Here is a 19,607-nt window from a genome sequence, read left to right as displayed (position 1 = left end):
TCTGCCTCTGAAATGATTCATTTAGTCATGTCCATATAGTGCCTCTAATTCTGAAAGAAACTAAATCAAGACTTCCTAACCTGCTGAGCTCGGGCCTGTTTCGAATCTACCTTACTCTTCCAAGTGTTTACAACAGGTCACCTACAGCCAACTGTCGTGTTATCTAGACTGTACTCTTCTCTGCAGAGCCTCAATGTCTATTCTCTTACCCATTACCACTACATCTGCTGCTCATTTAAACAAAAACAAGCAAAAAAAAACTCTCTCTGGCCTGCTCTTTGTTTTCTACTAGGCTGACTGACATGGTTTCATACGGATGACCCCTCTGTTTATTACTATAGTTTATTTTCTTTATAGATCGTGTTCAGCACTCTGGATATACACCTTATGCCTCAAATCCAGGTATTCTGTCCCTTGTACGGGGCAATAATCCTCACCACTACCCTTCCAATATTGTTTTCCTCAGTGTTTAGTTTCATTGCCATTTCTATTTTCCATCTATTATATAATACTATTTGCCATTATTTAGCATCGTTTTCACTCATTAAGACACACTTCATCAGCTGGTCTGGTACAGTATTTACAAACAATATATTCAGACTCAAATCACCTAAATTCTAAAATGAGTTCAATTCTTTCCATTCCAGCAGCATTTCCCGCATGGTTGCCAACATGCTTTTACAGTATTCGCCTACTTCCTCTACTTCTCACCTTTAAACCACTGCCCTCAGCCTTTCTTCAAGTTAACTCCAATACTCCCCTCACCTTTTCCACCTACATTAGTACAGTCTCAAAGAATTGTAGATATCAGCTACACAATCTTCAGCAAATAGGTTCCCTCTTATACTTGCAAGAAACCCTGTTTGTCATTCTCTCTCTTTTCTCCGGTCCAGATTATTTCTCAACTGTTATTCTTGGATCGACGTATGTGGACCTGGCCCACCCCAATTTGTCCCCAATTCCCCACTATGCTACTGCTCTCAACTTTGACACTACCTTCTGATTTAGGATGGATGTTCCCCTTGCACACATGTGCTTCATCCAGATTAATAATAATAATAATTATTATTATTAATTTCTTATATAGCGCTACACACACATAGGTCTCAGAGCGCTCAAATAACAGAAGACATTATTATCGCACAGGGTGGTACTCATTATATCGACCTCGGAAGGATGAAAGGCCGAGTTGACCCTGACAGGATTCGAACCTGCCACAGCAGGCTACATGCAGATATCAGGGGTGAGCGCTTAGCTCCGATTCATTTGCTTTATTCCAATTGCCCTGATGCTTTGGAATGAGATGTCTTGATATTCCCTATGGAGCAACCCACCCTTCTTTACATCCCCACTTAAAGTTCCTAAACTTTCTTCCACTTAGGCCATCTTGAATGAGAAGCACCATACTCAATAGTTTAATGCAATTTTCTTGTGTTTAATTTTGGCATTTTGTGAAGTGCTTTGTTTAAAGTACCACATAAATTCAATAAACAAATTAAATATTGCCCTGCAAGAGAGGCATTGTTGAATTGCCGGAGAAGGTGCACATGTTTACAGCAGTTCAACTTTGTATGCACCATTCGGCAGAACATATTTTTGCCAATACTGAACTGTATGCAGATCTTAATACGAACATGTAAAGGAACTATCTTTGAAAATAACAAAACATGAGCTGCATAAATGAACAAATCATAACACCATCTAACTGTTTTCAAACAAAAGAGCATGTTTTAGCTTTGCCCTCCCTGACACTCATCTACATATTTCTACTTCTGGCATATAAACAAATACCAGTCACTTTTATATTAGACATTTATTTGATTATCTACCATGCCACGTACAACTTTACATGTTAATATCACAAATGAGTTTGTTAGCATTCAATCTTAAGTGGTAACATTAATAATGCACCAAGTTTATCAAGATAGGCGGTGCTAAATGAATGACTGTGCATGATTTAAACCAGATTAGGACAGTAAAGCAAAGCATGGGCATTGAAGAAATAATCTGTCGCACATAAAAATGCATTTGACCACTCAAGATTACCTTCAAAACACAAGCTATTCTGGCCAACTCCACGCACTCCGCTGATTTCTTCGGATAACTTTGGAAGTTTCTCTCTTGTGGTCTCAGCTTCCTAGATTGATTAAATGAAACCACCTTTCAATTTGTAAAACAAGTCACGCAATAACTCACATTCTTGCTTTTCATGATTAATAAATGTGCAATTAACTCTTAAATGTCAAGTCATTATCAAATCTTAAACAGCAATTATAATTATTGGTTAGGATTAGGTCGATCATTCGATGTTGATGTCCAGACTGTCCGAGGTGGCACATTTTTCACCTCTGCTGGTCTTGTGGATTGCATCCTTTTTAGAGAATAGTTAGCAGAGCATGCTCGAAATAGCTGAGGCCTCACCCATTCCAGTCCGTTTTGGGGTACCTCAGGGAGCCAGCATGACCCTGTACCTCTACAATATATTCATGACGCTCTTCTTTTCTGATTGAGAGGCAGGGGGGATTATGTTCTCGAACTACGCGGACAACACGCACTGTGTCGCTCCGCTCTCAGGCTGTCACGCTCAGGATGAACTTGAGTTGAATAGAATCTTTGACATAATTGAGAACTGGATGCTCAACAACAATCTGGCTATAAACAAAATCAAAACTGAACTTATGATAGTGGGCAGTTCAGTCGCCATTAAAAAGTTGGATCTTAACTTTGGTTCCTTTAGGCTAGGGGCTGATCGCATTACTCCAGTCCCCAAACCTAAGATTTTGGGGGTGATTCTTGACCAATCATTAACCATGAGTTCTCACGTCAATAATGTTGCTTCTGCTTATTACATTAAATTGCTTTATCATCGCAAGCCGCTTATTACTCAGGCTAGCGAGTAGACAATTGCCAGAGCCATCATTGGCGCTATGATGGATTACTGTGGTAGTCTATTGGCCGGTATCTGCAGACGTGATGTGCACAGGCTACAGACCATTCAAAACAGGGCGGTAAGAGTAGTGCTGGGCCTCTCACATAGAGATCATGTATCGGAGGCCAGGCTGTTTCACTTGCTTCCTATTGAAGCACATGTTAAATACAGGATTCTCACTATAGCATTTAAATGTAGACAAGGGACTATGCCATCATACTTGCAGGACTCCATCATTGGCAAAGTTAATAGCAGAGGGATGCGATCTTGTGGACAGAACTTGCTGGTTCATCCCAGATGCAGAACCTCCAAAGTTGAGAAGGGGGCATTGCATTTGGTGGCTCCAAAACTTTGGAATCAACTATCGAAACCTTTAAGATTCCAGAGCTCACCGTTGGCCTTCAAGAAAGACCTTAAAACTTATCTGTTTGCATAACTCTAGCTTCAATCTCCTTCTGCCATCAACTCCTTCGGTTCACCTATCATTGTGAGATAAATGTTTTTGTAACCTTGTCTGTTTTAAATGTCTGCGCCTTTATGCCTGAGGGTCCATAGTGCGCAATATAAATATTGTAATGTAATAAATATTGTATTGTAATGTTAGGACTTTCTTGTTTTTAAATTGCATGTTAAATTAAACAATTCTGAACAGTATTGTGTTTTGGGATCACATAAGCAGGTCAAGAAAATGCTCGTTTCACAGGGAAAACTCAGTAGAGGAAAGGGTAAGAATGTATTAGTAGAGGCATCCATTAAGTTGTCGCCATTGTGACAGAGCAAAAGAGTAAAGTGGAGGAATTGTAGTAGTATAATTTCATAATATACCGCCCTGTAACACACAAGATATGTTTTTACTGCAGTATTCTGTAGTGCATGTGTGTGGTTCGCTGGCGAGGTCTTCGACAGTGCCATTCATGTACCGTGTGTAAGTGTTGATTGCACTACTGCTGCCTATATTCATGTCTGTGTGTTGTAAGGGTGTGGAAGGAGACCTACAAGGAGATGGCATGTTTGGGTTATAGACTTATTTTAAAACCAGAAAATCTAATTATCCCAGTCTCTATGTGAGGTTTCTCTGCTTCAACCTAGGAAAATAATGAATTGTCAGAATGTCCATCAAATGATAATCCGTCCCTGTCCAAAACCCTGCTTCTAACCCCTAAACTTAAACCTAAGAAGTTCTAAATAATAAAGTTCTTCCACCAGGAGCATGCCTCCCTTCTCCTGACTGTTCTCTTATCAGAAAGCTGTCTCTGTAACTTTTGTAGCTCCTGCCGAGCTTTCTTCACTGGACCCCCAACGGCTTCCTTGTTCCGGCCTTCTCTCCCAATGCCTTCTTGTAAAGGGATAGTATACCCTATGAACAGTTCCCTTGAGATTTGGTAAGTGGTGTTCGACTATTACTGCGAAGGAGATACTCCTCCGATGCGTTTTTTATGTTTGTGGTTGGAGTTTTGGTAAGTGGCTTTCGGACTACCAATGCAGTGAGGAAACACTTCTCTGTGGTCTTTTGTCTTGCAACTTGGGTCAGTGGTCTTATGCCTGCCACTGTAGTGAGGAAACCTTCCTCTGTTGGACATTTCAGCTTCTGTTGGGTCCATGGACTTATGACTGCTACTGTTGTGAGGAAGTTCTCCACAGATGCTTGATTCAATATTGCTAGGGTCCCCAACAAGTCTCTGGTGGTCAGTGGGCTTATTGCTGACATGGAGACAAGGAAGTTCTGCTTGGATGCTCACTCTACTCTTCCCAATAGTTTGGTTGTTTCTACTGTGCCAGGGGAGAGCCACTCAAACCTGCCTCTCTTCCACCCCATATCCCCTCCGGGTCGCTCATATTTCCCCGTTACCTTTATTGGGACTTCGGTACATCACTGGGGCTTACTGGGACTAGCATCCATCTCTCCAGCTCTTTTGATTGTTTGCCTTTGCATCAGCAAAGCTGCTCTGTGCTCTGCCGTATTGCTCAGTTCTCTTTCCCATTTTGAGCTTGGGTTTGCTCCAGCGATTTGCCAGCATCCTCCGCTCTCCTATTCCTCAAGCCTGCTGACAGGATTTGAAACTCCCGCTCTGGATGGTTTGAATACCTGTTGCTTCTTGCAGCTGGGCGTGACAGTTTTTTTTAGACCATTGTCTTCTTATACATTGTGACCAGTCCCTCCCTGGCGGACTGTCCAGGCGATTTGTTTCTTTTGACACCTTGATCTTAATATCTCCCCAGGGCCCCCTTGTACCAGTATTACAGCAGTCAGTAATCTTTATGTGCTCTTCTTCGTCCTAGTACTTTGTTTTGGCAGTATCCCATTTACTACATTAATACATTGGTCTACTTTCAAGGAAGTGGTTTGAATGGGAGGGGGGCTAGGGAATTTTGGCGTGTGACGTTGTTCAACAGGCTGTACGCCAGGTGGTCAACCTTACCCCCAGACGGGTAGTCCCTCCCCATGAGGTCCTCCCTGCATTAAACTACCCGTAGGGGGACTATTGGGTATCAGCCACACTTCCCTAGCCTCATGGGAAAGGGCTCTGACCCTGGGGAGAAGCGGCAACACCTATTGAATCGTCACAGTCTGCACTATTGTAACCCAGAGGTAGTTGATTGGAGTAAGAACCAAAGGATGATTGGATTTCCTCCAATCGGATGATACCTCTTGTGTGGGAGCCTAGTTTGTATTGAAGTTGAATTGGATGTCCTTTATTTGTGTATGTGAAGGAAGATAATACTCCGAACTTTCTAAACCTTGTGCTGATTTCATCAGTATGAAAGTTGATTATGCGATGAACTTGCAGCTTCATCAAAACCAAGATCTACGCCATCTGGCTGAATGCATAGAAACAGTCTGCCTCCCCGCTCCCTACTTCAAGCCCTCAAATTACCCAGATCATTGCTCTGTTGCCAATTCACATGTTTTCAGTCACTTCCCCCTCCTCATCTATCCACAAATTACACTCTATGTCCACCAAATGCAGGTCCTGAGAGTCAAACTTTTGCCCGAACCTGCAAACTTGTTCAACCCTTTCCAACCTGTAATATCTCAGCACCCTCCACACATTGTGAAAAACTCGCATCTGGTCCATCCCTTAGCTCGGCCTAGGCTGAGCACCTTGAACGGTCAGCCTTGTAAGAACTCTAGATTGAAAGCAACTCTATCATGGATACTGTGAGAACCCTAAGGGTGTTCACACATCTACTCATCTTGGATCCTCTATGCAGGTGACCAGGGAAAGGCCATCACTTTTGGATCATTCCCCATGGGGGTGGAAAAGCAAGGGAGGATCACCTGGATAGAGGTTCCTTCAGGATTGGAGATGGGATACCCTTATGTAAGAGACTGTATTACACATTCTCCTTTCAGAAGGAAACCTCTATCCCAGAAGTGGTTATGGGATTTTGTTCACCATGTTCCATTGTCTCCGAGAAGGGCAGGAGATATCATCCCAGATGTGGTAGACAAAGGGGGAGAAAGACTGTAGAGGTATCTTCGGGCCAAAACACAGTATCCCCCTTATCCTCCTGACAACCAGCCTAAACCCTCCCTGACCTTTTTGGGTCATTATACGGTAGTTCCCCTTTATTCACCTCTTCGCGTACCCAACAGTACTGAGACGAGGAAGAAACCACAGAGTTATGAACAAGAAATACTTTCCCCATTCTAGTACTGTGAGGTTGGCATCATGGAAGGAGACACCGACAACAGATTCAAAGTTGAACAATGTTTTATTAAAATAAAATGTCAGGATGGAGTAAGGCCTAACTTGCCCTATAATAAGGTGGGATTTCCCTACCTAAATAAACTAAGGAAACTATGTCAGTATGTCCAACTTAAAAGTCTGTCTGTGTCCAACCCCTATACTTGCCCTCAGAACTAATACAAAACAATGTGTAGGGACCTCAACCATAACTCAAATAATGTTCCAAACAAAGTTTGGAGCCACTCCAAGCTCTGGCTTACTCGTCAGCTTCTTCTCCCAAATGTCACTAAGTTCACCACAAAGTTCAGTTTTTCTTTCTTTGAACATAAGATGAAATACAGTTTTATACCTTGTTAAAGATCAGGATGCCCTTCACCAAGTTCAACACAGTTCCAGGACACGATAACTTAGGGCTCCCCCACCCCCTCCCAAGCTTAATGTCAATATCCAAAGGAAATACCTTGAGGCTTTTGTCTTTTAACTGGACTTCCATGACTCACGATTCCCTTTCCCAAGTCAGATGTTTATCCATATTGGTGTTCCTGCTTTCACCACAGTAAACTTCCTTGTTGACATAGAAAGGCTCTCTGGTCAAGGTGCATTTTCAGACCACACGGTCCACCCCATACAGGTCATGCAAACAAGCAACTTAGCATTCGCTTTTCCACAATCCTTTGTTTCACAAGCTGTAGCTCTCTGGTCTTGGCACAGTTTAAGGCCACAAAGTCCACCCATTACAGGTCACGCAACCAGGAAGTTTCTTCCAAAGTTCAGTATTTACCTCAACAAGCAGTTTCCTAAAGTGCAGCTTCACAACTTTACTACATTTGTTTCTTTCCTTTTTATTTTCCTTTTTGATTTTCAATTCATTGTTCATCAATGTTTCATTTCATATTGCATTCAGATAAATAGTTCAGTTTGCTATATGTATTGTTTTCACTCAATTCAATATACCTTTGCTTCGGTCTTTCAATTCTGTATTCAAATAGGGGTCAGTTTACTGGTTTCATTCAAGGCAGTGTTCAATAAAGATGGCTTTTGCTGGCACAAAGCGTGCCGGTCCATGGGGGGCGTGGCCCTGTGCTCCCCGCAGGCGCCACTGGTGGCGCTCTGCGGAGCAGATGTCCAACTCAGAAGAATGATCCGAAAATACTGGGAACCTGTGAGCCTAGCCACCCTGGGGGACATTTGGCAGGAGGGAGAGGTTGTGGATTTCCAAACAATAGTGGAGGAGCCCGGGGTACAGCCTGCACAGTACATCACATATAACAGAATTGTCAAAAAAGTGAAAGAAACATGGTCTGAGCCAGAGCTGGCGGAGTTCCCGATCACAGCTATCGAAACTATGTATGACATCTCAGAGGGGGGGGGTCACGAAATATTCAGGATTTACGAATTAGCAATGCTGAAAGTGGGGAAAGAGCTTACTGAACAAAGGCGGAACTGGGAGGTGGAGGCGGCAGGAGAAGCCTTGGAAGACGGGCAATGGGAGAGGGCCCTAAAATATCATAGGAAGGTGTCTAGAAATTCCAGGTTACAACAAATCCAACTTTATGTCACTCAGAGCATATATGACCCCCCCGTATGATAGCGAAATTTGGAAACGCAGAGACACAAAAATGACCCAAGTGTGGTGAAGAGAGAGCTGGGATGATCCACATGTTCTGGGCATGCCCGGAGGTCGGGAAATGCTGGGGGGAGGTGAAACTCAAGCTATCCGAGAAGGGGATTATGTTAGACGTAGAATCCATCTGGGCATGCATGCTAGGGGGATTTACCAGGTCGCATAAATTGAAACATGTATGCAAACTCAAAGACTTAGCATGCATCCTGGGCAAGAGGAGACTCACCATGAGCTGGAAAGCTGCTCACAGAGCTAGAGTGGAGAGGTGGTGGGAGGACCTCCTTAAGAGGGCAGATGCAGAGACAATGGCATGGTATGAGGCAGCCAGCAAAGGAGAGGGAGAGGAAGTAGGGCCACTGATGGAATGGAGACAAATGATAGCCTTGCTACATGGGTGCACCAGTAGTGCCCCCAGTGACGAGGACTTGCTTGAGAACCTCGTGGAGGACTTGCCCTGAGCAACTGTTACCGGAGGTACAAGGAGTAATGCTTGATTTTTTTTTTTCTTCTTTTCGGGCGAGGGTAGGGGGGGAAGACATTATAGAAGTTGTTCAGGTAATGCATATTGTGAAACACATGTGACTGCAAATGTCGGGAATGTTATATGTTGTGTGTGGAATTAATAAAGGAAAAATAAAATTACAAAAAAAAAAAGATAGCTTTTGCTCATTTCATTCAATATTGTATTCAAATAAAGTTGCCTTCACTTATTTCATTCAGTTCGGTATTCAATATAAACAACTTGGTTTGTTTCATTCAATTCAGTAAGTTACTTTCACTTGTTTCATTTATTTAATAAGTATAGCTTGCTTCGTTTCATTTCATTGACTGTTCTGACGCTCACTTTCTACTTTGAGTGCCCCAGGTAGTTGAAGTGTCCCTGACAGATAACCATTCACCTTGCACTTGCCGGCTGTTATGCAGAGCCTCGCCCTTGCCCTCCTGCAGTGCCTGCTGCTCACCTAACCCCTCTACAGGACCTCTGATCTGCATTCACCGTCCAGCAGGATTCCTAGGATTTCCTTTGGAATACTGGCATCTCGGCTTCTCCTCCCACACAGCTTCCACTCTTCTTCTCCTGTCATGCCTTCTGCCTGCAGCGCCAACTTTTATACAAAACGCTCTGCATTGTCCACAAGGCCTTCTGGGGCCTCAATACCTCCAACTCGCTCTTCCTAAATATCTTCCTTCCCTCAGGGTCAGTCGCTTCTCCAAGCAACGAATTGGTAGATCTCTTTCTTTTCTGGGGCCTCCCTCTGCAACAGCCTCCCTGAAACTTGAAGAGAGCCATCTCTGGTTCCGGAAGCACCTCAAGACCTTTCTCTTTGCTTCTGCTTTTTCTCTTCCTCTCCCCTGCTGAACTCCTGACTGAAACTGCACTAGTCACCTGGCTACCCTCTGATCTCGGGCCCAGGTACCCTCCATCGCCAGCTGCACACCTGCACTGCCTCCCAGGTGACCCCTGCACTTGGGGGCTGTTTTTGTATCTCTACAGCCCCCCCCAGCTCTTGGCACTTGATGTCTGCACTTACCACTAGCTGGGCGCACTTTTACCTACTGTTTTATTTATTCTATTTATTTTTTACTGTTGATCCTATGTATTGCACTGCCTCCTCCCCCTACCCTGGACTTGCGCAATCTCAATGTCACCTGGCCTAGTAAGATCGTTGTCTCTGTCTTCCCTCTGTTCCCCCTCCCTTGCCTCGTCGTGCTTTGAAACACTTGTGTATAGGCGTGTTATAAATGCCATATCACAATCAAGGCACAGCAGAAGGAGCAGTGCGAGAGAAGCCGAGACGCCAAACAAGATCCTGGGAGTGCTGCTGGTGTGATGGTGCAGGACGAAGATGCCATGGAAGGAAAGTAGGCAGCAGGCGATGCCAAGGAGTGGAGGCAGAGCTGCGCACAAGAACCACAGTGGGCAGATCCATGCGCCCAGCGAACCCGCTTCCCGCTAAGGGCAAGAAGCCATTACGAGGAGCTGCAGAGTCTGGGTAAGTGTCTGGGACACCTGAAACACCTGGGAACTCCAAAGGACCTGTACATGTAGTAGCAATCCATTTAAATGAGCGAAGTTATCTTTATTGAATACCGAACTGAATGAAAGAAGCAAAGTTGTGTTTATTGAATAACAAATAGAATGAAATAAGCAAAGTTACGTTTATGGAATACCGAATTGAAAGAAACAAGCAAAGCTGCATTTATTGAACACTGAATGAAATTAAATCAGCTAAGTTGCATATACTGAACACTGAACTGAATGAAATAAGCAAAACCTGCACCTGCTGAGCTGAAGTGAAACGAAAGAACAAACCTGTTAAAATATGGAAAAATGAACTTAAAGCAAATAGAAAGCTAAGGCGAATGAAAGTGTGCAAAGTTGGAGTCAAGGTTGAGAAACCACTGATATGTTACGTTGTGGAGCTGCATTTAACAAACTACTTGTTTGCTGAATATTGAACTACTCAAGGAGACCTGGAAGTTCCTGGTTGTGAGACCTGCAATGGGTGGACCATGTGGTCTAAAACTGAGCCAAGACCAGCAAACTACTATTCATTAAATCAAGAACTGTGGAAATTGAATGCCAGGTTCCTGGTTGCATGATCTGTAGCGGTATGACTGTGTGGTCTACAACTGCACCAGAACCAGAGAACCCCTATATGCTAACAAGGAAGTTTACTGTTGTGAGAAAAGGAAAACAACCACTGGTGCATAACAGACTTGTGGAAGGGAGCTCTGAGCTGTAAAGAATTGTTGAAATACTGTTTAACAACAAAGCTTCAAGGCATATCTTAGGTGTCATCTTTTGAAATTGAATTTGGGGAAGGAAACCCTGTGACGTGTTGCTGAGAACTATATTGAACTTAGGCAAGTGCACCCTAACTTTTACAAAAGTGTGTAACTTTATTAATTCAAGTACAAACAAAGGTAAATTGAACATTGTAAGGAACATATTGACATTTGGGGAAAAGAAGCTGAAGAGTAAGGCCGTGCTGTAACTAGCTCAGAACTTTACTTTTGGAACACTGTTTTCTTTATGGTTGACATCCTTACACATTGTTTTATCTTAGTTGCAAGGGCATGTTTAGGTTTGGACACGGACACACTTTTCGGTTGAACCTACTGACACATACTTTCCTTAGGGAAATCCCACCTTAGCATAGGGCAAGTTAGGCCTTACACTTCATCCTGAAAGTTTATTTAATAAAATCCTGTTAGAACTTTAAAATGTTGTCTGTGTCTTCTACCATGATGCCAATCTCACAATACCCACAAATTGGGTTGATACCCCAATCCAGAATCGGCATGGAATTGGTGTCTTCATACAGGACAATTATTTGATAGCACTGGGTGTCAATGCCCAGATCTCTCATTTAACTACTTGGGCACTTGACACCATTCAATAAAAAAATGTTTTAGAAAACAATGAGCTTCTTTCTGGCCTTTATGGACCTCCTTGAATCCTGCTCTTATTCCCTAACAAACCAATTACAAAACATCATGCTGTCCCCTTTCCCTATAATCTTTCTCCTCCATTACCTTCAGTGTTCCAACAGGCTACTCACTGTTTCTACTCTTATTCAATTTGTTACCCCATTTGTGACTGACATCATCCACTCCTTTTGGTTTAAGTATTATTAGTATATGGATGACTCTCGGTCTTGATCCAGCTAGAAAGGTAAAACTGGCAAATTAACTGTAGTCTTGTGGTAACATCTTTCAATATCTGGATTTGTGCCAGCTGGCTAAGTCCTCATAAAATGATTGTTCATGCTGGCCTCAATCTCTGGAGCGAAGGACTCTAGCCCATCACAAATGTCTTCTGCCCTGAACCAGAAAATGTCACTGAATACACTGAATAACCTTTCACCCAGACCTGTTCCTCACTGCTCCGGTAAGCTTATTTGTTGGCTCATGCTTTTTTTATTCTAAGCAGCGGAGGCACCTTCCTAGTGCTCGCCTTTACAGGCAGTCACTGCTGTGAATGATGCTGATCGACAGAGAACACATGCCTCCATCCTCATCTGCCATTGGTTACCTGTCAAAAAAACCAAATGCAAACTCTTCATGCATCCTCTACAAAGACTTCAGTTCACTTGAACCACATTTAAGCTACAAAGTCTCCCATCATAAACCCTCTCTTGGCACTCCTCACTCCTCCTAGGGCACGTGCAATCAGAACAAATGGATACACAAGGGCTTAGCAATGAAACACCCTCTGTATGTTCAAATAGGAAAAGCTTGCAGATGCGATTCTCTCAAAATGAAATAGCCACACCGTCTCCGCTCTGGGGCCAGGTCTAATTTTCTTTGCATTTAAAATGACCCATCCCAGCGCCCTGCAAGAATAAAAACAAGCAATGACAAAAACCAATCGTTTTTGGTTTTGTATGGTGAAAACAACTTCTCAGTTCATGCTTACAGATACACTTAGGAAGGTAGAGGATAAGCGCGGTGGGGGGGAGCAGAAGTAGTGGAGAGAGATCAAGAGGGATGGATGAATAATATGAATGTGAGGAGTCAGACTGATGAACCGATGAGTTCATGGAAGGATGTGTGAATTCATGATTATGGGAACAGATGATTGGGTAAGGGCAGGTTTCTGGGGAGATTAATTAAATAGGATGGATGTTAGAAAGTTTAAGGGCATAAAAGTGTGTAGGTGGGATGGTAGAAGCAAATGTGAATGAAAACATATTGGCCTTAGTAAAGTGTCCTTATTCCATGTTGTGTATATATTATGTATATTGGATTTGGCATTGTGACTTGCTAGAAGGTACACATTCTGTGCGTGCTTAAGTTGCAGCTACAGACAATTTAATGGAAAGAGTGGCAGAGCTTGTCTATTCTTTGTTAAATACTTCAATTGCTTAGAGTATTGACCCACTCCTATCAATGAAGCGGAGTGAGCCATACCGGATTTCCATGAGGGGGGAAATAAGGACATGGCTAGAGTTGCACCAGGTCTAGTCATTGGCAGTGGGTTACCAGGCTTACCATTCTGAAATAGATTGAGCAAAAGACTGACAGTGATGTAATGACTTTGCATAATTGAACGATGGAGGGGGCCCAAAAGGCAGATGTATCAAAGGAGCATCTCATTGTGCAGTCAGCCAATCTGCAGGAAACCATGCCACGCTCAATGCTTTTAGAAGGGGATGTGCATGCCCATCCATGCTCTTCCCAGTACTGTTCAACTCCCACAATTAAATCCCTGGTCAGAGTCATAAGAAAACCTAACAGGGAAAAGGCAGAAACTGATGTGGGGCATTAAAGAACCTGACCCCTGCTGTCTGAAGAGTGCCCACTAAAATGGCGGCTCAACTGTTGAGAGAATCTTGAGAGGAACACTATAGAGGAGCTTCTAACGGAAGCAACATATGGGAGAACTAGAGCCGAGACTTGGACTACAGATCCAATGGCCTGGATCAAGTGCCCCCTTGTTGGTGCATTCATGTAAAATAAACTGCCATATAGTTTTGGGTCAGGTCACATTCAGAAAATCCTTATTCAACACCTCTGTGGGAGGCAAAACTCAAATGAAGAGAGAAACCCTTGTAATAGAAGTGAATAACCCCTCACTCTCACAATGCAGCTATTTCTATACATGTGTGATAAGGTGTGCAATACACAATATTCAGACATTTATATGACCATGCAGGTTTTAGTGTGTTGTGTCCCATCCTAACCTAGGCATTCAAGCCAACAGAAGAGCAGAGGCATTAACTGCACATATTCTCAAAATTAGGAAGCTGTCCACATTGCTATTTGTGCCAACATGGCATAATATGAAATTTACTCTCATCTTAAAAATGCATCAGTCTAAAATGGCATCGGAACTATTCAAGCTTTGTGTTTTTAAGACAAGTCCCTATGTATTACAGCTTCTTCTTGCAATCACAATGTCTTTCAAATTAAATATTCATGTATATTTGCAGGAGTTTCCCGTAGAGCAGCACTACCTTCATTTTGCTCTTTAAAATATTTAGCTGTAGCCTATATTTTCAAGTGCTCATTACATTGTGTAGTATAGTGTGGAAGCGACAGGGCCTTGCATGAGAAAATGAAGGGCTCACATGTTCAGGGATCTGACACCATCTTAAATCTGTGTTTGCATGTTCAGCCAAAGACACTCAATGCAGAAACTTGGACTAATACATTTTCGATCAGATTTAACACAAGGTTGTCCTTTTTTTTCGCAGTTTGACTTCACAAAAAAACTGTCAGCATCACTATTTCTTTAAACAGCGGTATCCTGAAATAAGGCCTTTATTGGTAATGCAAATATATGGTCTTCCTGAATAATGAGCACTTGCGCAAATGAATGCCCCATGCATACACCTCCGCTTCCTTTGGTAATCCTTCTCAGAATGGCCATTTTCAGCTGCCGTTCAAAATTGGCTTTAAGCACTTCCACATGCCAAGTAACACATACTGCACTGTAGCATGAGCGCGTGATTACATTAAATGAGTGGCTCATAAGCCAGCCCATTTGGAAAATGTGCCTAGTAGCTCCTTGAAGGGTCTGAATGACCATTTCAGAATGCCTTCATTCAATTATTATGTGGCAGCTGATGCTCACTTTGAAGGATTCCTTCTTATGCTCTGCCTCCCAAAACTACTTGCGCGTGTAGAGCATACACAGTTATGACATTGTACAGTCAGTGTCCATGCAGGCAAAGATCCGAATTAAAGTACATTTTCTGCTAATCTTAAATTCTAGATGTCTAGATCCAATTCAAAGTGTTACTGTTAAGAGCAGCGATATGAAGAAATATTAGAAAGATTAAAAACACTACTGTACTGATTCAATGTCCGTCCTATTTTTGATTTTGCACCATCTTTGATCTCTAATGTCGGTCAAGGGCTGTGAAACCTCGGGGTAGTATAGCACCACTCTGTTGTGGCTGCTGCTGCAGTTGTTGCGGCTGCCACAAAAAAATGTAATTAAACTAATATTGGTTTTATTTATTGGGTATTTGTAATGCGCCTATAGACAATGTGTTTTGCAGCGCAACAAGACAAGAGAGTGGAGGGAAAAGGGAGGACAAAACAAAAACGATTCTACTAGGCCTTGTGACATTTGGATTGTGCAAGTGCAGAAGAGAAGTGCAGGGAAGATGGGGTGGTGGGGGAGTGCCAGTCAGGTCGGGAGGGCCTGTGAGAAAGCGAGTGCCAGGGGAGGCTGGGTGGAAAGAGCCAGGGGGAGGAAGGTCCACAAGCGAAGTGTGAAGTAAGAGGCTGGAAGGGCAACAAGGGTGCAGGCCCAGTCAGGCTAGTGCAGGGGAGGGGCCCGGAAGGGCAAGTGGAGGTTGAGGGAGAGGTCCAGGGGAGACCAATACAGGGGTAGACTAATGGGACCAGGTGCCCTGTAAGATTCTGCAGGGAACCAAGCAGCCAGTCAGTGCAGATGGCGACAGTATCTTTCATAGATTCCCTATGCTGTGAATATTCCCCATCGTGAGGCTGTAAATCATCGCTAAAATGGAGCAGTTTAAACTTAAACTAAAACTTTCAGTCACTTTTGGGCTCTAGTACAGTCATTTTTAGGTCATACTGCCCACAGCCAATAGGAACACCTCCCTTAGCTCCTACCCTGTCGGCCATCTTCAGATTTGGCAAGGGCGCGTGAGTGGCAGTAGGAGCCAAAAAAAGAGCCATGAGGGGCAGGTCGGAGGGCCACATGTGAATCTATGCTGGAGAACATGTGTCACAGGTAAGTGACTTATTCCTTCTCCAGGATTGGATCTTTCATAGATTCACATGCTGTGAATAGATTACAAAGCAGTATTGATAAACAATACATATGGGCAGAGGCAAACTACAAGCACAGATTACCACTGAAGACTTAATTACCTAATGCAAAAAGGTTCCTCAGAACCAACTGGCCAACCCTAGATTCTTCTGCCAAATTCCTGTGGAAATAGCCAAATTTGGTGGAAGTGTGCACCGATCACTAGGTAGCTGCATGGCATACGTCAAGCAGCGGGACCCCGGAGAGGAAGGCAGTGATAGCAGCCACAGCTCAAGTGGAGTGAACCTGGGAGAGGCCTGTCAGCCCGTTGATGGCAGAAGGAAATGCAGGCCGCAATCCACCTCGATGTGGAAGATTTAGACAATGCCTTCCCAGGTCCAGTCGAGCCAAACACCACAAATAATTTGTCCATGAGACAGAGTGATTTAGTACGTGCAACATACTACTTTAGGGCACGCACCACATCCAAAGAATGCAATGTCCGCTCAGCTAGAGACGGTGTGCCGAATAACACTGGCAAGATCACTGGTTCACTAAGATAGAAGGCTGATGGAACAGGGTGGGTTAGTGCGTAGTATGACCTTTTCCTTGTGGAATGTCAAGGCAGTTTGCAAGAAAATGCAAGGATTTCACCTACTCGCCTGGCCGAGGTTATGACCACCAAGAAAGCGGTCTTCTAGAAAAGATGCTTGATGGATGCCCTGTGCAGGGGTTCAAAGGGTGGTTTCATAAGCCTTGACAGCAGCACATTCAATTCCCATGCGGGAGCTGGGCGTCGGGTAGGTGGGAAAGACCCGAACAGCCCACTGCAAGAACTCCTTCACCAGCTGGTGGGACCACAGGGACGGAACACCTGAAGAATAGTTGTACCTGGAAATTGCAGCTAAGTGCACCTTGATTGAAGAGTGTACCAAACCCGCCTGAGCGTGGGTAACAGATGAGGCAAAATGTCTTGTGGCCGGACGGCATGTCCAGCCACTGATGACTACTGCACCACACTTCAGTGTCTCCATTTGCTCTTGTAATGCGCCAAAGTGGACGGTGCTCTAGTCCGAGCTAGAACCTCTTGGCATTCTTGTGGAAGAGACAAGGATCCGGACTCTAAAGACACAGGAGCCAGGCCGTCAGATTGAGTGAGTCCGGGTCATAATACAGCACTGCCCCCTGGTTCCTTGACAGGACAACCTGGTGTGGATTCAACGAGAGGAGCAGCTGACGAGCGGGCAAGGAGGTCAGAGTACCAAAACTGCCTCGCCCATGCAGGGGGCACTAATTTCAGTCTGCACCAATATACCCTGAGCATGTTGATGACCTGCGCCACCAGTGGGATCGGAGGGAATGCATAAAGGAACTTTCCCTTCCTACGGAAATGCAAAGGAATCGCCTAAGCTTTCTGGAAAGAGGTGCGGGGGGAAATCGGCTGGCGGAACTCTTTCACCGACTGTTGTCGTAAGTCGCAGAGAGGTTGATCGCCGGAGTGCCCCCAGTCTGGAACAACAGTTGAAGTTGGTCATGTTAATAGTGCAACTCCCTGCTGAGGGAGTCCGATAGGGTATTCTGAATCCCTGGTAGATGGAGGGGAATAAGGAACATGTGGTGTTGCAATGCCCAGTGCCAGAAGACATTGGCCTCCTTGGACAGCTGCGGGGACCTGGTCCCCACTGGTTTGCGGACATAGACCACTATATATTGTCAGTGTAGACTCACATCACCTTCCCCATCAGTAAGGAGAGGAAGGACTCGAGGGCTCAGAAAATTGCCCTCAAATGTAGACTGATGTGCATGTACTTTTCTTCTGCAGACCAAAGCCCCTTGTTTGTTGGTCCTGACAGTGGACTTCCCATCCCTCCAGTGATGCATCCATTGTGACGGTGCCCTGGTGGCCGGGTAGCCTGAAAGGGGCACCCTTCTCTAGATGGGCTCTTACTGACCACCAATGAAGTCTGAAGTCCTGCATCAGAGTGATGCGATTGTCCCAGGACCCTGATGCCCGATTTCATCGAGCATCTAGGAATTCCTGCACCGGTCACATGCACAGCCTGCGGTGAGAGATCAGAGGAATGCATGATGACATCATCACTTGGGCACTGCACTTTTGCAAGGAGTGCAGCCACCCTCTCGTCCAAGGGTGCTGCGGTGCAGGATTGTGTGTTGAGCTTCGCTTCTAGGTCAAACACCTGCCTTGATGGCACCAGGCATAACTTGGGGAAAATGATGGATAATCTGAGTCGTTGTACAAACTGGATGGTGGATGCTGTGCCGTCTGTTGCTAGTGGACAGGAGGGGTTCCTTACCAACCAGTCGTTCGGTTATATGAGCATGCCCCGCCACTGCAGGTGTGCCACCACTTGTGAAAGATACTTGGTAAACACCTGTGGAGCTGAACGAAGGCTGGAGAGCAGGGCCTTGAATTGGTAGTGCTCCTGGCACAATGAAACGCGACTAGCGCCAGTGTGAGCAGCAAATAGGGATGTGAAAATAAGCACCCTCGAGATCAAATGACACTAGGAAGTCTCATTGTTGTTGTAGCTGAGACAGCACCTGTTGCAGTGTTACCATACAGAACGTTGGCACTTTAAGGAATTATTTGAGCACTCTTAGATCTAATATCGGTCTCCAACCCCCCGATTTGTTGTGCAAGGCCATTTTTCTTACCAGGAAGTAGCGCGAGTAGACTCCTGTGGCCAGTTCTTTCGGCAAATTCTCAACTGCCCCTTTGGCAAGAAATGCCCGCACTTCTTGTAACAGGAGGTGGTGTAACCTTTCCGGCTTGTGTGCAGGTAGAATGTCCAGTTATATGTTTGCGAACTCCAGAGTGTGGCCCTGCTGGAGAAGGGAGGGCACCCAATCATCGGATGTGATGGTTTTCCATTCCCTGACAAATCGTGACAGCCTTCCCCCCCCCAACCAGGGTGCTGAAGTGGGAGGACTAGCCTTTGGACTGGTAATGGTTGTTTGCTTGACTGGACCCTGGATCGGGAGGAGCCAGTACGGCGCTGTGTGCCTTTGTAGGATTGCAACTTCTTCCTGTATTGCTCGCCTGAGGAGTATGACGGTGTCTTGTACGAGGGAGAGAAGTGGTATGAGGAACGGTTGTCCCTGGAAGTTCTATTAAATCATCCTTTTGCAGGGGCCTTTGCTGCAATGTGCTGAGGGAGCAAGCAGTTTCAGTGTCAGTTTTGATGGAGAGTAAGGTTTCGTCTACCTTTTTCCCTGAACAGTTCAATGCCCTCGAATGGCATGTCAACGACTCTGGATTGTACCTCCAGCTGGAAGTCTGTAGCCTTGAGCCAACCCTGTTGGAGAAGCACTGCTCCATTAACTAGCTGGCTGGCAAAATCCTGTGTCGGCAATGTCCACCAACACTGTATTTACATGATCTGATGCCACTAGTCTTCATGAAAAATGTCCATTATCTCTTGTTTTTTTTGTTGTCAGGCAGAAATTTTAGCATAGGGAACAGTTTACCATAACGCGTGATCATATCTGCCGAGAATGGCCATTGCATTAGCAGCCCTGATGGTAGGGGATGCAGTCATTATAATCTTCTTGCCAAAGGCATCCAAGCGTTTTCCCTCCTTGTACGGAGAAATGGAGCAGGACGAT

The 19,607-nt window shown here is 44.6% G+C and overlaps 1 protein-coding gene across 6 annotated transcripts in view; it reads right to left on the bottom strand.

Annotated features, from left to right (window-relative positions):
* LOC138480915 (acrosomal protein KIAA1210-like) overlaps positions 1-19,607 on the bottom strand; it is a 1,033,315-nt gene that overhangs the window by 191,055 nt on the left and 822,653 nt on the right. For all 6 annotated transcript variants that reach the window (XR_011274164.1, XM_069612715.1, XM_069612716.1 and 3 more), the window contains exon 8: positions 2,047-2,137. Coding sequence is in view for 5 of the 6 variants with exons in the window: in XM_069612715.1 (XP_069468816.1) it covers positions 2,047-2,137 (91 nt within the window). In the remaining variant the exon portion in view is untranslated. The remainder of the gene's footprint in view (positions 1-2,046; positions 2,138-19,607) is intronic.

This window comes from Ambystoma mexicanum, chromosome 5p (assembly GCF_040938575.1).
Source record: "Ambystoma mexicanum isolate Mex_15411 chromosome 5p, UKY_AmexF1_1, whole genome shotgun sequence".
NCBI classification, from domain to species: Eukaryota; Metazoa; Chordata; class Amphibia; order Caudata; family Ambystomatidae; genus Ambystoma; species Ambystoma mexicanum.
Note: the sequence above shows the minus strand (reverse complement) of the source record. Positions and strands in the feature narration are given on the sequence as shown.